This window comes from Armigeres subalbatus, chromosome 1 (genome assembly GCF_024139115.2).
Source record: "Armigeres subalbatus isolate Guangzhou_Male chromosome 1, GZ_Asu_2, whole genome shotgun sequence".
Classification (NCBI taxonomy): Eukaryota; Metazoa; Arthropoda; class Insecta; order Diptera; family Culicidae; genus Armigeres; species Armigeres subalbatus.
This window is the reverse complement of record NC_085139.1, coordinates 109,736,437-109,756,782: the sequence shown is the minus strand read 5'-3', so window position 1 is coordinate 109,756,782 and position 20,346 is coordinate 109,736,437. Positions and strand designations below refer to the sequence as shown.

The following is a 20,346-nucleotide window of genomic DNA, read 5'->3' as shown; positions in this document are numbered from 1 at the left end:
AATCCCGCTCATGCATCCCCAATTCGGATCAGATTGAATACCGTGTTTCGTGTTTATTTTCGATCAAGATTACACGGAGGTCGGTCGACTGCGTCCGGTACCGGTTCTATCCGGAAGGAATCTATACCATTTCGTCGAAAGACGATAAGTTGAATGACATGTAGTCGAATGGACATTTAGTCGAAAGCAGATTATATAATAGTTTTTGAATATACATTTCTTCGAATAACGTTTCGTCGAATGGATATTTGAAAGATCCTTCTTCTTCTTCTTCTATGACTCTACTTTCCAATTGGAACTTGGCCTGCTTTTCAACTTTGTGTTCTATTAGCATTTACACAGTTATTATTTGAAAGCTTTTCCATGACCGCCAATGCATGAATATGTATCTTGTGTGGCAAGTACAATGGACACACTATGCTCAGGGAGTCAAGAATGTGTCCCACCCGAAAACATCCTGGACCGGACCGAGAATGGAGCTCGATATCTCCGGATTGGCAATATTATGCCTTTCCACGCAAGCCTAACTGGAGACCCCACTTGAAAGATAGAAACTTTAGTCAAAAATATTTAAATCTTAATGATTTATTGTGGTGCCTCAAAAATCACATAATTAGATGGTTATAAACCTGTCTAACTATGGGATTTTTGAGGCACCAGAATAAATCGTTAAGATTTAAATTTCAAACATAAAAAATAGGAAAAAGGAAAATATTCTCTACAGGATATTGACTTTGGTGAACCCCTCTAACCAACTACAATGAATCTGTATAATCTGTTTAAAAGACATTTAATCGAATGATGTTTCATCGAATGACACTTAGTCGTAAAGACATTACGTCGAATAGTCATTAGGTCGTATGGCCATTTGATCGAAAATTAAGTTTTCATGCAACCATTAACGAATAATGGTTGGAAGTAAATTTTATTCGGAGCTAACTATTGTATGAGTATTCATTCCGTGCCGATAGTTCGAACGAGCCACACGTATGTGCTTTGTTTGATTAATTTTATTGCTAATTATCTAATACATGCGTTTATGTCTTAAGCTTGTTCCGCGTTCTCTTCACACTATCATCCTCATTTGCTATGGTACATTTGGGGTCGTTCAAAATGACGTCACAGGTTTTAGGGGGGAGGGGTCTAGGTTTTTGTGACAGGGCATATTAGGGTGGTTCAAAAAATCTATTTTGCTCCACACTTAGAACATGATACAGAATCAGATGAGACTAAGGCCGGACTGGCCTGTGAAATACATAAAAGTCTTCTCCATTCAGCTCGGTTCATGGCTGCACTTCGCCAACCACGCAGTCTGCGGCCATGGTCTCGGAGAAATGAGCGAAAAAGGAGAGCTGTTCGTAGAATTTTGTGGTAATAACGACATGGCGATCGGGGGTCTCCCGTGACGGCTTTACAGAAAATCAAATCGACTACATCTGCATCAGCCGAAAATGGAAACGGAGAACTCTTGATGTACGGAATAAACGTAGTGCTGATATCGCGTCTGATCATCACCTCCTCATCGGCGAAATACGCCTGCGCAATGCGCGGATTCGTCGGCAGGAGGAAAGAGTTGGACGACGATTCAACACACGTCGACTGGAAGATGCCACGGTGAAACGGTCCTTCGTTGAAGAACTGGAGACGCATGCTGCAGATATTCCGGAAGGTGGCAGCGTGGAAGACCAATGGACCTCCATCAAGAATGCCTTCATCGTTACCAGCGAGAACAATCTGGGCGAACTGCGCTCCCAGAGAAAACAATGGATCACCGATAAGACCAGGAGAAAGATAGAGGAGTGAAGAGAAGCCAAAGAGCGATCAAAAACCAGAGGAGCCAAAGTCTTAGCCCGTCAACGATACGCGGCTCTTGAGAAGGAAGTAAAACGCTCATGTCGACGGGACAAGCGAGCGTGGGCAGACTTTCTGGCCGACGAAGGAGAGAGAACCGCAGCAATCGCAGACATTTGTCTCCTCTACGATATCTAACGACGCTTACGCGGGGCGAAGATGAATGTAACGGGTCCTGTGAAAAACGCGAATGATCAGTTATTGACCGACCCAACTGACCAGCTAAAACGCTGGTTCGAGCACTTCGAACAACTTTCTCAAGTGCCAGCCAGGCCATCACCACCTCGGCATGATCTGCCTAGGACCCGACGTATAACATGCGTCAATACCAAAGCTACATCAATGGTAGAGATTCAAACAGCCATCCAAAGCATGAAATTGAATAAAGCCACGGGATCGATCGCATATCAGCCGAAATGCTCAAAGCTGACCTCATGACATTCGCTCAACTACTGCATCGTTCATTTCGTCGGGAACCGCAATATCTGGGACACCGCAACTTTCCCGGTCGACTGGTATCTTAGTAAAGATGCCCAAACAGGGTGGCCTGGCTGTATGCGATAACTAGCAAGGCATTATGTTGCTGTGTACCGTTCTCAAAGTTCTATGCAAATTTATCCTAGCCCGGATTCAGGAGAAGATCGATGCGACTCTCCGACGGCAGCAGGCCGGATTCTGTGCCGGAAGATCCTGTGTGGACCATATTGTTACGCTCCGTATCATTCTGGAGCAGATCAACGAATTCCAAGAGTCCCTTTACTTGGTATTCATTGACTACGAAAAAGTTTTCGACCGTCTCAATCACGAGAATATGTGGGGCGCCCTGAGACGCAAGGGGGTTCCTGAAAAATCATAAAGAAAATCATAGCACAGTACGAGGACTTTTCGGATAGAGTGGTGCACAATGGGGTCCTGTACGACCCTATCCGGGTCGTAGCTGGTTTGAGGCAAGGATGTTTTCTATCACCGTTACTGTTCCTCCTCGTAATCGACGAAATTCTTTTAGGTGCGATTGACCGTGAACCAAACCGCGGGCTGTTATGGCAGCCTATAACCATGGAGCATCTAAACGACTTCGAATTGGCTGATGACGTTGCACTCCTCGCGCAACAAAACCAAATCAACAAAACCAAATCGTTGGATGTAAACACGCTGACACCTTCCAGTTTCACAGTAGCCGGACAACCAGTGGAGAATGTTGAAAGATTCCAATATCTTGGTATCCAAATGGCGTCAGACGGCGGTACCAAGTTCGACATAGGCGCACGGATCAAGGAAGCAAGGGCTGCATTTGCGAGTTTAAGAAATATCTGGAAAAACAGGCAGATAAGTAAATGCACCAAAATACGAATTTTCAACTCTAACGTGAAATCTGTGATGTGGCCTCACAACGGATCTGGTGGCCTCACAACTGGATCTCAAGCAACGATCTCCATCGTCGTTGTCACTAGAGGCCGATAGCAACAGAAATTCGGGATCGAAAGTGGGGCTGGGTCGGCCACACTCTACGTAGAGGCGGAAACGAAATCTGTAAATAAGTTTCAGACTGGAACCCAGCGGGACATCGCAGCAGAGGCAGACCTAGAGGCTCATGGCGGCGAAGCCTCAATAAAGAAATAAAAGAAGCGATAGCTGGACAACCCTCAGGATGGAGATCTTTCAAGTCGGACCTTCGCACCACCGGAGGTATACAGGATTCATAAGTAAGTAAGTTTCTATAAATCTTACCAAAGGACGAACTCTAGCTTAAAAATTTACGTTTTCACGGAATACTTGAGGCCTTTTAGAATATTTAATAAAAATAAAAATTAGGTCGAAGGGTGACGGGTATATTAAAAAATAAATAACAAAATGAAAAAAAAAATTAGAAGAACTCGAATTCCGAGGAATGTTTTGAAATCTCTGTCATATTTTTTATAAAAATATGTATAGGCATAATTACATTTTGATATCACAACATCCAAGATCAGTGTCTCAAGTTTTTGTTCTGCACATCAGAAACTAAATTAATGGATATATCGCATATCTTTAACCCGTATAGCCCCAAGTGAAGAAAGTCAAACTAAAAATGCAACCGCTCATCGAATATTTTGCTTTTTTTTCAGTATTGGACTCGTACAGGTTTCTAGTTTCCTGGAGCATGTTGTTAGAATCGGAAATATTCTTATGGCCGGAGTTATCCCCGGTGGTCACTGGGTCAAATGCGGTCAAATTGGGCATTTTTTGGGACCACAATGAGATTTGTTGAATGAAATGACATAATTTTCCTCAATTTCACACAAAATGGTTGTCACTATTTCCATGCATCATGTATTAGAGCAAAAAAGTGCTTCGGTAGGTTTGGATTGTGGCCAACCGATTGATTACGGATGAAGCCGCGGAGGGAAGTGGCCAAATATGGAACCATTCTATTTCAGGCTATATGGTTCCTGACCACTTTGTTGCCGGTTCTGGAAGTCCCTGGGGATCCGGGATAGTGGTCAAAGAAGGAACCAATTCGTACCAGACAATGTGGGTATCAAACTCTCTGAATTTCAAAATTTTGTTTTTTCAACTCATCCGGTCATTTTGTAGCCGGTTCCGGGATAGCAGCCAAAAATGGAATTAATCTGGTCCAGGCAGTATGGTATCAAACCTCATGAATTTTAATTGGTACTGCAAATATGACATTTTTGTTTTTGTTTTCAATTCAACTGGCCTTTTTTAAGCTGGTTCCAGAAGTTCCTGGGGATCTGGAATAGTAGACGAAAATCAGGCAATACTGGTACCTCCAGGGACTTATTTGTCTTGTTTGTTTTTTTTTCTCTTATTCGTCCTATTTGTCTTGTTTGTCTTATTTGTTACCGGCAGAGGGTGAGATCGACAAGGCCCCTCTTGAGGACTACTGGAATACAGTTATGCAACGTACACACCAGTCAAGCAGTTCGACGAACATTGACTCCGCCCCCACGAAAACGCTTCGGTTGCTGCTTTGTTTGAACGTGTGTGAAGTTGTTCGAACAACCATTTGACAGTTGGCGGCTCGGTTGGAAAAAATTAAAACGGTTTGATTTTGGTTTGAGTTGTCGGGGGTGGAGTCAAGGTTCGCCGAACATGTTTGAGCATTTGTAGTGAAGTTGAACAAACCCCCATATATTTTTTGATGGTTGGTGCTCAAGTTGGCGCTGCGGTCGTTCGTGTGTGATATTGTTGGTCGAATAAATTGATTGTTCGTGTCGCTGTTGTTGAAACTTGATGGATGTTTGAATAAACGAGAGGTGGAGTCAATGTTGGTCAAACTGCTTGACCGTGTGTACGTTCCATTATGTAACGTACACACCAGTCATAGCAGTTTGACGAACATTGACTCCGCCCCCAAGAAAACGCTTCGGTTGCTGCTTTGTTTGAACGTGTGTGAAGTTGTTCGAACAACCATTTGACAGTTGACGGCTCGGTTGGGAAAAAATAAAACGGTTTGATTTTGGTTTGAGTTGTGGGGGGTGGAGCCAAGGTTCGCCGAACATGTTTGAGAATTTGTAGTGAAGTTGCACAAACCCCCATATTTTTTTTTATGGTTGGTGCTCAAGTTGGTGCTTTGGTCGTTCGTGTGTGATATTGTTGGTCGAATAAATTGATTATTCGTTCCGCTGTCGGTAAAACTTCATGGATGTTTGAATGAACGAGAGGTAGAGTCAATGTTGGTCAAACTGCTTGACCGTGTGTACGATCCATTAAGTGTGCACGACTACATTTGATGCTGAGTACCTTCCGTGGACGCGGCGATAACGCAGCTTGAAGAAGCGCTACATGGGCATCGTAGCCATAGGAGCCATTAACGACGCAGTGGAGAGCAACTTCGGGTATGTGGGACGAAGTAGACGAAGTCCCGATTGGTTCGACGAAGTGTGCAAACAGATTCTGGAGTAGAAGGACGCAGCGTGCGATGCAGCAAGGGACCCAGTAGTACATGGAACGCTATACGGAAGCGGAGATTGCAAGTGAAGAAACACCGCTTGGAAAAACCGTAGTGCGAGGAGATAGAACAGCTGTGATGGTCTTAAGAACGAACTTGTGGTGATCGAAAGGAGGAAGCAGCACTCTAGTCAATTTATTTGTTTCGCGGATGACATGCACATTGGACATTGTCGGCCGAACATTTGCAAAGGTGGCAAAACTGTACTCCCGCCTGACACGTAAGGCAACGAAGGTTGGACTAGAGGTGAATGCATCGAAGACGAAGCACATGCTTGTGAGTGGAACCAAGCGCGACAGTCGCCTGGGAAGCAGTGTTACGATAAACGGGGATACCTTTGAGGTGGTCGATCAATTTGTCTGATAATAATGCAAGTCGTGAAATACGAAGGCGAAACATCTGTAGATGTCGAGCATATTACGGGCTTTAGAAGAAACTGCGGTCAAAAAACATAAACAGCCGCATCAAATGTGCATGATCATGCAACCGGTAGTCCTCTACGGACATGAAACTTGGACCATGCTTGAGAAGGACTTGCAAGCACTCGGACTATTTGAGAAACAGGCGCGATGGAGTGGAAGTAGCTAAGCTGGATGCACTACTTGAAAATCATTGCAAGGTGTTCGAAAAATGGCTAACTTATGTGTTAAAGTTCAATGTTGAAGATGTTGTCGATTCTAGTGAATCTTCGCTGAATGTTGATTCCGCGCTTGATTGTAGTTTCCGGTCAATGCCTTGGGGCGACCCTCGTAGTTGATGTTTTCATCCACGCACTGCTGTACCCGATCTCATTTGGCACGATGGTAGTTATGTTCGGTGAAATGGTCTAAAACGCTCAGCACTTTGCGGTGATAACGCGCAAGCAAAGATTGCGCAGCAGTGCGCCCATAAGCTTTTACACAGGGTGCGTGTCTGTGCTGTTAAATTTAATAAGCCGCCGAATGGGGTTGCCATAGGTTGCTATCTTCTATCTATATAAAAATGAGTTTACATTTCCTTTGAGGCAATATAACTTACGAACGGATAGACCGATTTGCAAAATATCCTCACTAATCGATTCGTATTGGGATCAGTTGTGTTTATATGTACTAAAAGTACTAAAAGTGTGGTATTTTGACGGAAAAAAATGAAAAATTGTCAAAATACTTGGGAGTTCGGAGAAAACGCAATTCAATCGCACAAAAAATGATCTAGAGTGCGGTGCTACAATGAACTCAGCAATTGACAGTTAGAATGCAAAATAATACAACCCGAGCAAGATTGAGTACGTTCAACTAGTAGGGGAAATGACTGCTTTGGCAGGATTTGTTCTATTATTGTCAGGTGGGTTTTTGTTGACCAAATTTAGTGAAATTTGGTCCCAATATTCTTTGATATGCAGAGAATGTTTAGGCCAAATTTGAGTACAATTAGTTATTGAAAACCCCGCCTGACAATAATAAAACAAAACCTGCCAAAGCCGTCATTTCCCCTATATGAATATTTTTAAATAATGATCAGCGATCACAAATGTTGTCATTTCAAAATTTTAAATAAAAAGTAAATATTCCGTTCCGTGCATGCACGTTATGGACGCAGCCAAACCAGCCAAACGCCAGGGTTGCTAGAAAACAAAGACAACGATGATTTGTTTTTGACATTTGACGTGTGTATTTATGCTCACTTTGCAGTGTTGTCCTATTCGTTCCTATATACGAGAAACATGTCAACAAATGAACTAAACTCATTATCTGCCTTTACCGCACAGGAGAATGCCGCAAAATCTTCCTCGAAAAAATCCCTTTCGGGAAAAATTCTCATCGGAGTGACAGGCAAGTGACAAACGTTCCTTATTTTGTTGATTTATTGCGAAACATTTAATTACCATTTTAGGTGGCATAGCGGTCGGACTTTCAATCGTGTGCTACCCCTTCGTAGCACCGGCGTTGCGTAAACATTGTTTACCGTTTGTGCCGGCTACGTCCAAGCAAATCGACAATGTGCTGGCGTCGGTTCGGAGAGCAGGTACGGCCGACAAACTTTTGGACATCGGTTCCGGCGATGGCCGTATTGTGATTGCTTCTGCCAAACGTCTCCAGCTGGAGTCGCATGGGGTGGAGCTGAATCCTTGGTTGGTTTACTACTCGCGATTGGCTGCACTAAAAGGGGGCGTTTTTGGACAGACGAAGTTCTACCGGAAGGATTTGTGGAAATACGATATTTCTAAATACAATAACATTGTTATCTTCGGAGTGGAACAAATGGTAGGTATAAAGCAAGGAGAATTATAACTTTTCTGGACAAATACTCATTGGGTTTCAACAAACTCAAATTGCACTGATTTTAATGAATTTCGCGATACAAAATGTGGCTGTTTAAAATAATTTAAACTGTTGTTCATGTTTTCAGATGGCTGATTTAGAAAAGAAGATCCAAGATGAAGCTAAACCTGACTCAACTATCATTGCGTGTCGGTTTCCATTTCCTATGCTTCAACCAACAAAAACGATAGACGACGGAATTGATTCAGTGTGGGTTTATCAGAACGTGAAACAAAAATGAATATTTATATCTAGTCTTGATTTGCATTTTATGTATTGAGCTGTTAGGGAACTTTTATAATAATTATGTTAACGCTAATTATGTTTCCTAAACTATAAATACAATTTAGTTGTTTAACAAAAAGAGAAAGGGTTTAACATATACGTGCGATGAATGAATTGAACAAATGTTCAACTACACACCTTAAACTATGATGAATTTACATTAATGCTATAGTAAGTTCTAACAAAAATATCTATATTCGAAATAATACGGTGAATGGCTACTGCAATTCCACTTTGATTTGCTCTCTGTTTTGATTCCATTCGAAAGGATCGATTCCCAGTTGGGACTTCATGATTTTCAATGTGTTTCCAATAATTTGTTTATGGTAGACTAACCTCAGAGTAAATCTGAAAAGGTCAAATTTGAGTCAAAGTGTTACAAGTAGGAAAGTGTTTGAACATACCCCAGTTTCAAGTAAACTTCTCGGATGCTCTCATCGCACTCGGATGTCGCTGTTTCTATTGTAAACAGTTGATTATCGTATGCATTTTCCAGCACCCTTATTATCAAATGTTCTGCAATCTCTCGGAACGGATACTTTGGACAAACTGCCAATCTATAAATCCAACCGGAATTCTCCATTATAAGATGACTTCTGCAGCTGATGGTTCCGACAACTTTTCGTCTCATTTTATTGAGCTCCTTCTGGTCAACCCTCGGAATGTCGTTATAAAATTGGTCTATTCCGAAGCCTCTGGTCAAACCATTATGCACAAGTGGTTCATAAATTTCCGCCACCCAACACATTTTGCTGCCCCCTCGAATGGCCAGTTCATTCGCTTTGTTGAAATAGCTGCCGTAAGTCGTAAACAGTATCAGACCAACCACCACCGGTATTGCTACACAGCACATCAGCAGTGGAATGCCGCAGAATATAAACAGAATGGCCCATACTATTACTACTAATTGAAGAGTTATCTAGAAAAGATTATCGAAATCAAAATCATCAATGAATATTCCGCGCACTACATTATCATCACTTCAAATCAAGCGGTAAGTAGGTAATCGTATTCATAGACAGGAAAATCAATATCACATTCCGACGCATGAATGAATCCTCTTCTCCGCAAAAGCATCAATTAACGTTGGTACGTCACTAAGTCGTTTATTCACCGACATACCTCTCGGAACAAGCACGACACGAATGCATCCCAGGCTCCGGCCATAATGAAATCCTTTACGACATTCTGGCACTGCAGATTGTCTTGACCTTCCAGCTTGCGTATTACGATGAATGGTTTCATTTTAATTCACCTTCAAACCAATGACGAACAAAAAAAAAATCTCATCCCTTGGAAGCGCATCAGTACACTGACTGGCACTGACTGGTGATGCCGAAAACCCAAACAAAACAAGTTCCACGCATACCGGCACACTGCATACAGGCAGATGAATGAAACGAGTCGAGTCCAACGATGGTGCCTACCGACATTTACAAAGGGACTAGTCGCTTATGCATAACAGAGCACGATTGTTGAAATTGGCTGCGTTCGGATTTTCGAATTATTCCAGTTCATGTTCACGTAGTGTGCTTTACCCTACTAGCTTACATTGACTAGGTATATCCACAGATAACAGATATTTAGGCTAGAACAAATTTTATCGAAAATCCTGTGTAAACTTTTGAATTGATATACGTTGGCCCACTACTGCCATCTACTCAACTAATTGCGGCAGTACTTAAGGATGCAGCTGATTAACAACCGTCGAACGCAGCCAATGAATTTGACAGCCGAATTCGGGCTGCGTTTTCAATAGCAATGATCCTTGCGCCATCTCCAATCGATTGCCAAACGCGGTCCCAATTTAAAATACATTTGAATTAACGGTTGCGAATGTTTACACACGTATCGGATGCCAGCCTCAATATCTGTTATCTGTGGTATATCTATAATTGCAACTCCGTGACTAACAGAACTCAGCGATAATGGAAAATGAATCAACTGAACAACTATCTGGGATTACTCAATTAGGGTAAAACGGCCTATTATGGAGGGGTTAAGCGCCGCGTCAAATCAAAATTGATTTCTAAAAATCTTTAAAATAATCTGTTTGTCCTTTTTTACATTACGGGAAATTAAAGAATACCAACCGTGTAAAAAAATATTGGGTGTAGTCGAATAGGATGCTCGTTAACTCTAGTTTTATAAATTTTACAATTACAATTGTGCTAAACTTATGTTGTTTTGTTTTTATCACAATAAAAACAAAACTACCGCAATAATAGGACGTAGTTGCCTACCGTTGCGATATTTTTTGAAGGTCATTCCTGTTGTTGCGGTATTGCTTGTATTTCTTATGGAGAGCGATACCACAACAATAAGACTTTTAGTACTACCGCAATAATAGGCTTAAAGGAAGATTTTTTTAAATGAAAAATGTTGACTTTCCATCATTAAGAACGGAATTTTATCAAACAAAAAGTGTTCGTTCTAGTTGTTGTTTCGAAGAGTTTTAGCGGATCCACAATTGTTTTAGATGTTATTATATCCAGGATGGACTATTTAAACACTACCGCAACATTAGGACATACCACAACGATAGGAAGTTTTACCCTATTCTCATTATGTAAGTTGCAAATACATGACGGTTACAAAAATAAATATCTGCGCTGGTCTTGTTCAGTTGGAAAGAAAGAAATTGATATTAGAAGGTGATCTTTCTATTAAAAACCGTGTTTACCTCTGATGGAAAATGGTAACTCGACATTTTTGATCTTGTTTGTACGGAGGGCACTTGACTCAACCTTTGACAGTTAATATGGCCCGTGACGTGTTGGGCTGATGGTTTATTCGTTCTGATGAAGGGGAGAAGGTGGAGCAATGAAGCCCTAGCAGGGTTTGCAGAAATCGCTGTCAATAGATAACGAACAACTATAAAAGAAAGGCAAAAACTGTTCCAAATCATAACAAGCCATGATAACAAATTTATCAAACTTATATACAAGTGCAAAAAAACAGAATCGGATAGGCAACCCCAACAGAAAAATGGTGATTCTCGCTTTGTTTTCGCTCCTTTCGTTTTGGTTACGCTTCAAGCTGCAAATAATTTATTTATATATTCTTTTTTACAATGTTGTGAAAACTCATATGTAAATATGTACATTATGTGGAAGATATTGAGTTATGTACGCATCCTAACAGCCTCTATCGCGTATGCACAGACGTCAGCAAAGTACGCGCTAGCAGAAAGTCACCGTTGCATCCGGCACGTGGAGACGTCAGCTATTTGGTTACCAACCAAAGGTTAGCCACAGGTCCCCCTACGTTGCAGTAAACATCCGGCCATCGAGGTTGCATCAGCCGGGACCCAATTGACGAACCAGGAATTCCGCTGAAGCAGCAGTTTCCAGTTAGGCGGCCATAGCCAGGTAACTAGGTAGCTTCAGTCAGGGCGATCAGTTTAGTGCGGCATTCGATAGGGACAACACGTCCAAGTGTAGACAATTAAAATTTGTAAAACATCAAGTGTATAACGAACTCGAATAAATAGTGAATGTGAATCGAACTTAGAATTATTTTTAAAAACTTTATCACGTTCATGACAACCTAACTGGCGCAGTCGTACGGCTCGTCCTACGGTTTAGTGAAGAAACCCTAACTAGTGAAGTTAAAGTGTGCTGTGAAAACAGAAAAACCCAACACGTGGAACTTTTGTGAAAAACAGTGACTTACAACCAACTAGAGTTCAACACGTAACGGCGGCTGACCGGCTAGGAAGATTCATCGAGAATCAACACACGCCATCCCTCGACACGAAGGCGATTCGTGTCAACCGTTTAGGATCCTGCACTAAAGCGGTGGATTTAAATCCTTCAAGGACGAAGAACCGTGAGTAAATCCTCCTTTTCTATATATTTTTTGGTGTAATTCTATGCCCAAATTTAATCCTTTTCCGAAAGTAAGAGCTTTGAAATTCTCTGAAAATATGGAAAACATTAACTTTCAAGCCCTCTTTGATCAAATTCAAAGTTTGGAGCAAAGAATTGGTGCTCTCAATCGGAGAACATCAACCTTCAACAACAGCAACAACAATTGCAACAACAACAAAGGCAAGCCCCCGCTGTGGAGGAACGCCGTAGTGATTTCTTCAGAATTCCCGACCCCATTCGGATGATCCCATCATTCGACGGGAATAAAAAACAATTGAGTCACTGGCTAGACACAGCCAGGAGAGCTCTTAATTTATGCCGACCACACGTAGCAGCGGACTTATTTTCCGTTTACGAACAGGCAGTTATAAACAAAGTCGAGGGCAAAGCTCGAGATATGATATGCGTAAATGGAAACCCAACTACTTTTGACGAGATAGCGGAAATTCTACAAAGCGCATATGGTGACCGCAATAACATTGCGACTTACCAGACAGCTCTGGTCATTGAAAATGACCGAATCTTTGCATATTTACTACAAACGCACAAAAGAAATCATGGTGAACATGAAATCTTTAGCTAAACAAAACGAAACATACATGGCACATTGGGAAGCAATAAACCACTTTTTAGAACAAGAATGTCTGGCAGCATTCATTAACGGGCTTAGTAAACCATACTTTGGTTATGCTCAGACCGCCCAGCCAAGTGATTTAGAGGATGCCTATGCATTCTTGTGTAGGTTCCAAAACGCGGAAAAAACTAAGACACAAACACAATCTGTATTTGATCAACAATCCCATTCCAATAGGAACTCCAAACCCTTCAACAAGTCATTTAACAAACATCCAGAAGCACAATCCTCATAACGCGACAGAAAAGTGCATCTGATAGGCAGAAATTTATTCCCATGGAAGTTGATCCTTCGCTACGTTCTAACAGAATATTCAATCACGATGCTGAACAGGATAATAACGAGGAAACTAACAACACTGACACCGAAGAAGAGTTAGAAGCTGAAGATTCTAGTGTAAATTTTCAAATTCCCCTTCACTCCAACACGCTGACTTAAATGCAATCAATGGTTTACCCTACGTAATAATTAAACTCTTCGGCAAAGACGTAAAATTACTTGTAGATAGTGGTTCGAATAAGAATTTCATCTCACCGCGTCTGATTCCAAAATTAAAACAGGAAAAATGTAAACCAATTCGAATTTCAAACACTTCAGGGCAAAACTCCACCGATAAAAAGTTTATTACAACACTATTTGGCTTGAAACAAAAAGTCACCTTCTATCTTTTAAATTTCCATACATTCTTTGACGGAATCCTCGGTTACGAAACACTTTCTGATTTCGAAGCACTCATCGACGTGAGCAATGATCAATTAATTTTTCCACAAAAAACAGTGAATATGCAAATAAGAAAATTAGGCCCACCGCAGATCACGCTGACCGAGAATTCAACTAGAATAATTAAACTCCCTGTCTCTCAAGATAATGGCAACGTTTACCTCCCTAACGATATAAAAATTGATAATGCTGTGATACAATCAGGTTTATACCACGCAGAAAAAGGCTTTGTTAACGCCCCGATTAGGAATTTTGGTAAAGCGGTTACATTTTATTGGACACATCCAGCTAAAACTATACAGGTAGCAGAAATTAACAATATGAACTTAAATCATCTTCATCGTTCGTCTAATACATCATACCCTGATTTGGAAGAAATGATTAGGAGTCAACATCTAAATTCAGAAGAAAAACCCGCACTATTAAAAACTCTTGCAAAATATTCTACGATTCTTCACAAGGACTCTGAAAAACTATCTTGCACGTCTACAATTCAGCATAGGATCATTGTGGACGATATTCCAGTCCACACAAAAACTTACAGATATCCTCAAGTCCACAAAGCTGAAGTTGAAAAGCAGATAGATGAAATGTTGGAAGACGGTATTATACAGAATTCTATTTCGCCTTGGACATCCCCAATTTGGATCGTTCCAAAAAAGATTGATGCGAGCGGTAAAAAGAAATGGCGCATTGTCATAGATTACCGCAAACTAAATGAAAAAACCGTGGATGATAAATTCCCTATCCCACGAATTGAAGAAATTCTTGATAGGCTTGGCCGTAGTACATATTTCACTACGTTGGACCTAAAATCTGGATTTCACCAGATTGAAGTCCATCCAAAGGACAGGCCAAAACCGCTTTCAGCACGGACCAAGGGCATTTCGAATTTATTCGCATGCCTTTTGGATTGAAAAACGCGCCAGCAACTTTCCAGCGCGTAATGAATCATATTCTTGGAAATTTGATTGGAAAATGTTGCCTAGTTTACCTAGATGACATAATAATTTTTGGTAGTTCACTTCAGCAACATCTTGACAATTTAAACAAAGTTCTTCAACGACTTGCTCAAGCCAATTTAAAAATCCAACTTGACAAGTGTGAATTCCTTCAGAAGGAATGTGAATTTTTAGGCCATATCATAACTCAAGATGGCATTAGACCCAATCCTAATAAAATTGAAAAATTCTTAGTTGGCCGATTCCAAAGACAACTACCCAAATCAAAGGTTTCCTAGGTTTACTGGGATATTACAGGAAATTCATTCGCGATTTCGCAAAGCTAACGAAGCCTTTGACCAAATGTTTGAAGAAAGATGCGAAAATTATTCACAACGAAGAATTTACCAGTTGTTTTAATGATTGTAAACGATTATTGACAACTGATCCCATTTTAAAATACCCTGATTTCAATAGAAAATTTATCCTTGAAACTGACGCAAGCGACTTCGCGCTCGGAGCCGTTTTGTCTCAAAAATTCGAAGACGGAAAGAACACCCAATTGCGTACGCGTCAAGAACTTTGAATGAAGCAGAATGTAATTATTCTGCTACTGAAAAAGAACTGTTGGCTATCGTCTGGGCAACAAAACATTTTAGACCCTACATTTATGGCACTCACTTCGAAATACGCACGGACCACAAACCACTTGTGTGGCTCCGACAAAAAATGATTTGAACCGAAGATTATTACATTGGAAACTTGCTCTAGAAGAACTTGAATTTGAAATTAAGTACAAGAAAGGAACATTGAACACAAATGCAGACGCACTTTCTCGAATTGAACCTGGACCAGAGGAGAAAATAGAAGTAAACGTGAATTCATCTTCCAGCGACGACATTACACAACACTCTGCAGATACTGACGACAACGATTTTATACCATCAACATTGAGACCTCTAAACGACTTTAGAAATCAAATCGTTCTGGAAGAAGCAAATGAAGATAACCAAGATCATTATTAAAAAGACAAATTTCGGTCCTGCATCATTGATCAATATTTTAAAAGAATACGCCACTAATAAGTGCACTACCGGCATTTATTGTAGTGAGAGGATACTGTGTAATTGCAAACTATATACAAGAATTATTTTTCCAGAGCGAAATCATTCAAAATATTTTGGACTCAACAACTGCTAGAGGACGTCACCGATGAACTTGAGCAAGACTTAATTATTCAAAGGCAACACAACGCAAATCACAGAGGAATTACAGAAACAAAACCCACATATCCCGAAAATACTTTTTCCTGAACATGAAATCCAAAATTACTAAATTTATTAACATTTGCAGGTTATGCCAAGCAGCTAAGTACGAAAGAAGACCATACAAACAACAATTTAAACTAACAGCAACACCTACAAAGCCGTTGCAAATTGTACATATGGATATTTTCATTATTAACAACAAGAACTATCTAACACTATGCGATAAGTTTTCACGATTAACAATGGCTATTCCTTTGAAGACACGTAATGCTATACACATTCTAAAAGCTATAACTCACTTCTTTTCAAATGTTGGAAAACCTTCCCTTCTCGTCATGGATCAGGAAGCTTCATTTACTTCCACAACAATCAGAGATTTCCTCGAAGAAAACGATGTCGAATATCATTATACAAGTGTTGGGCAGTCCTCCTCCAACGGAACAGTTGAAATTGTTCACAGAACAATAAGAGAATTGCACAATATTTTGAGTATTAGAGATTCAACCAAAGACTTGTCAGAAACGGCTAAAATAAATCTGGCAGTCTCTATTTACAACGACTCTATACATTCCCAAACGAAATTAACCCCAAAAGAGTTGTTTTTTGGCTTTAAAAATGAAGACCCTGTACCCGAGGATCTAGATGAAAGAATTAGACAAAAAGAGGAATTTTACAGGATCTTTTCTGAACAACATGCGCAAAAGAAGCTTAAAGATTTAGAAAAACTCAACAGAAACAGAGAAGAACCTGAGAATTTTTCTTTAAATGACACTGTTTTCGAAAGGAAACGTAACAATTTGAAACATCAACCGAGATACCAGAAACTCAAAGTAACAGAAAACAGAGAAACTAATATAATCGACGAGAGCGGAAGAAAGATCCATAAAACTAAACTAAAACGAAAAACTTAACTTTAACGAAAACTAATAGCCCCATTATTTTCTTTTTGTTTCAATATTTCTTTACAGCTTAAAGATGACACCCAAAATGATAATCACCTATTGTTACACTGTAATTTTATTGTGTGACCTCACCAGTTCCTCATATATGGAAATCCTCGACCTAAACCAAAATCCAGGCATAGTTGCCTTCAGAACTAATTCCGTTTTCTTGAAAGAAGGTTTCCACACATTATTTCACAAGTTCAATTTATACTCATACAGAATTATTTTAAAACAATACGAATCTATTATTAAAAATCTAGAAGAAAATCCAAATATTGAAGAAATAGTCAACATTTTGAAACAAAAGCATAGTCAAGCCAACTTTATACTTGAAAATCTTACTGTAAAACGAAGAAGAACAAAACGATCTCTCAACTTTCTTGGATCTACTATAAAAATGATTACTGGAAACCTTGATAACGAAGATTTGCTTAAAATTGAAAATCAATTAGAATCCTTAAAACACTCTAATAATGCTTTAGTTACAGAGAACAATGAACAGGTCAGGATAAATGAGCTTTTTGAAAACAGAATTAACAATTTAACAAAACAGGCTTACAGGCAGTCTAGAGAAATAGATAGTATCGTAAAACAAGCTAGGTTGAGTTTAGACCGGCCAATTGACTGGAAACACATTCTACATATACACAGCATCATCTTCAACATCGACATGATCCAACACCAGCTTGCAACAATCTTCGAATCCATACAATTGTCGAAACTGGGTATAATATCGAAAACGTTCTTACAACCTTCAGAACTGGAATTTGCAACGCAACTACTGGAATCACAAGGCATAACGATTGAAAGCTTTGATCAAACTTACGAGTTTTTGGAACCGGTAGCTTTTCATAACAACTCAGACATAATAGTCCTTATTAAAATTCCTAAGCTTAGACGAGGAGATTATGTACAACTTCAGCTGGAAACTATTCCTATACATAACAAAGTTATAGCGATAAACGCTACAAGTGCTATTATTGGCAACAACGAGTCGTATCTGGTAATGCATCCATGTACGAACATCGAGAAACGCAGTATTTGTGATTTACAAAACCTCTTTAACGTCTCCAACGACAAATGTCTTCATCCAATATTACGAGGAAACGCAGGTACATGTACCTTTACAAAGTCACCAACAATTTCGGAATTCAAAACAGTTGAAAATCTTGGAGTACTGATAAAAAACTCCGTTAAACCCACCCTCATACAGAACAGTTGTGGTTTTGGCCCGAGAAATCTGACAGGAACATTTCTCGTATCATTCAAGGATTGCCTCGTAACTCTCAACGGAAAGCACTTCAACAGCAAATCTTTCAAAGGGGAAACTAAACCTGCTATACTCCCATTTAGTGAACGTCAATGAATCAGAAATACTAGCAGAACCCATCGATAATTTGGAACAACTACACGTACATAATCGTCGTAAGCTAGAACATCTAGAAACCGTTACCGAAAGGACTAGAGCATTCAACATTGGAGCCATAGTTTTGATCACATGCCTCGTCATAGTTTTCTTCACTTTTCTCATAAGAGAAGTTCGTAAACTTAAGCTGAAACTGACGATACGCATTCCAGCAGTCAAAGTTGCAGATACTTCGCATCTAGGGTTGAACCGAGACGGTTCAATCTAATAAGCGGGACGTTATGTACGCATCCTAACAGCCTCTATCGCGTATGCACAGACGTCAGCAAAGTACGCGCTAGCAGAAAGTCACCGTTGCATCCGGCACGTGGAGACGTCAGCTATTTGGTTACCAACCAAAGGTTAGCCACAGGTACGCTGACGTTGCAGTAAACATCCGGCCATCGAGGTTGCATCAGCCGGGACCCAATTGACGAACCAGGAATTCCGCTGAAGCAGCAGTTTCCAGTTAGGCGGCCATAGCCAGGTAACTAGGTAGCTTCAGTCAGGGCGATCAGTTTAGTGCGGCATTCGATAGGGACAACACGTCCAAGTGTAGACAATTAAAATTTGTAAAACATCAAGTGTATAACGAACTCGAATAAATAGTGAATGTGAATCGAACTTAGAATTATTTTTTAAAAACTTTATCACGTTCATGACAACGTAACTATTGATTTGAAAAATATATTGGAGGTAACCACTTTCCCTTCGATGGGACTCGAACCCACGACCCTCAGTACGCTAGACTGGTGCTTTAACCAACTAAGCTACGAAGGACCTCCGTCGGCCTTCGCAACCTAGCGGCTACTGAATGAGCTCGAGATTCCTAAATTGGACGCATAGTCAAATCACTCGCAATCCATTTGTCAAGCCAACACTTCCACATGTGTATAGTACACGTTCACATTAGAGGAGCGTGAGTATTTAGAATGTCTGGCGGCTACAAACATTCTTCATCAGCATCTGTACTGATCAAGTAAGTTAAAAAAATGTTACACCGCAAGGCATATGCTGCTTTTTATGAATTTTAGTTTTTTTTTGTACAATTGCTAGCTACATTCAGACTGTTGGGGTGAACATCCCAATAGCTATATTCTGTATCTCCACAGCAAAAGTTTACATTGCATCCTCCACTATGTCATTGCCGCATCACAGCACATAAGTTCATTGGAAAGTAATTCGGATATAAATCAAGAAATTTATTCAGAAATTACTTAAGATACTTCTCAGAAAGTTCCTTCTTCGTAAACTCCTATATTCCTTTTTATTGATATGGGACTTTAGAAATTCATTCAAAAACTTTTTTTTAAACTCCTTTGAAAATTAATTTAGGAATTCCTTAGAAACACCCATGGAAAATCTTTCAAGAATTTCTACATGAATTCCTACGGACACTGTTTTAAGAATACATTCGGAAATCCATTCAAAAGAAAACCTTCGGAATTTGATTCAGGATTTTTGCCTTTCTCGTATACTAAGTATACGTAAAGGCTATATGATCGCTTCAAAAACAAACTTTTTATAGAAGGCCCGGAGACCCATAGTGTTATATACCAATCGACTCAGTTCGACGAATTGAGGTGATGTCTGTGTGTATGTGTTTTTTTTCTTCCTAAGCAATGGAGGGGGAATCTGCTCAACAGACATCCTGGGTTGTCCAGGAAGTGCGGGGTTAGGGATCACCTCCAACAGCAAACGAGGGAGGCAGGACTGCATCCCCGACCCGCTAAACCGTTTCCATTGCCGCCAAGCCTATCGTCCCTTCGGTACAACCAGAAAGTAATGCTTCAAAGGGGGGCCAGTGCATAACGCACCCTCAAGGTTAGCTGCGTGTCCTTGCAGCATCGAACATCGTGACTCGCTTTTTTAGAAGAACACTATGGCATCGTGCCAGCGCATTGCCGGCTTTCCAGGTGGCCTTACCACGCCCTATGTCCTCGGAAGGTGGGAAGGGTCGACTTCGCGCCTGCTTCCCTCTGCACGGCTGGTATCAAGAATGATGATGCCGCGTGCACCCCAAATTGACCTCTCTGCGATAGGGCCTATTCGCCAGTACACAGAGGGACTTGCCGACTAGCCTAGCCTTGACGAGGACCCGGTTGACGAGGCCCGGTTGACCGACGCCGCGAAAGCGACGCTACCATGTTGTTCTTCACGCGGCCACTTGTTCG

General features: G+C 40.6%; 3 protein-coding genes across 4 annotated transcripts; 2 read left to right on the top strand and 1 right to left on the bottom strand.

The window, feature by feature from the left end:
• The first annotated feature begins 7,488 nt into the window (after positions 1–7,488).
• On the top strand, positions 7,489–8,473 carry LOC134205315 (ATP synthase subunit C lysine N-methyltransferase). Its single transcript, XM_062680471.1, has 3 exons — positions 7,489–7,614; positions 7,676–8,046; positions 8,192–8,473. The coding sequence occupies exons 1-3, from the start codon at positions 7,506–7,508 to the stop codon at positions 8,342–8,344; spliced, it is 633 nt and encodes a 210-aa protein (XP_062536455.1). The 5' UTR covers positions 7,489–7,505; the 3' UTR covers positions 8,345–8,473.
• LOC134205309 (uncharacterized) lies at positions 8,356–9,754 on the bottom strand. The gene is made up of 3 exons (XM_062680458.1): positions 9,511–9,754; positions 8,793–9,307; positions 8,356–8,736 (listed from the first exon to the last, which is right to left on the bottom strand). The coding sequence occupies exons 1-3, from the start codon at positions 9,631–9,633 to the stop codon at positions 8,607–8,609; spliced, it is 768 nt and encodes a 255-aa protein (XP_062536442.1). The 5' UTR covers positions 9,634–9,754; the 3' UTR covers positions 8,356–8,606.
• Positions 9,755–12,177: 2,423 nt separating this feature from the next.
• On the top strand, positions 12,178–18,771 carry LOC134205295 (uncharacterized). 2 transcript variants are annotated; one of them, XM_062680437.1, is made up of 2 exons: positions 12,178–12,219; positions 16,792–18,771. In XM_062680437.1, exon 2 carries the CDS (start codon positions 16,799–16,801, stop codon positions 18,131–18,133), a length of 1,335 nt encoding a protein of 444 aa, XP_062536421.1. In that variant the 5' UTR covers positions 12,178–12,219; positions 16,792–16,798; the 3' UTR covers positions 18,134–18,771. The 2 variants fall into 2 exon arrangements, with proteins under 2 accessions (XP_062536421.1, XP_062536430.1); XM_062680446.1 differs by lacking the exon at positions 12,178–12,219 and adding an exon at positions 15,958–15,993.
• Positions 18,772–20,346: the final 1,575 nt, after the last annotated feature.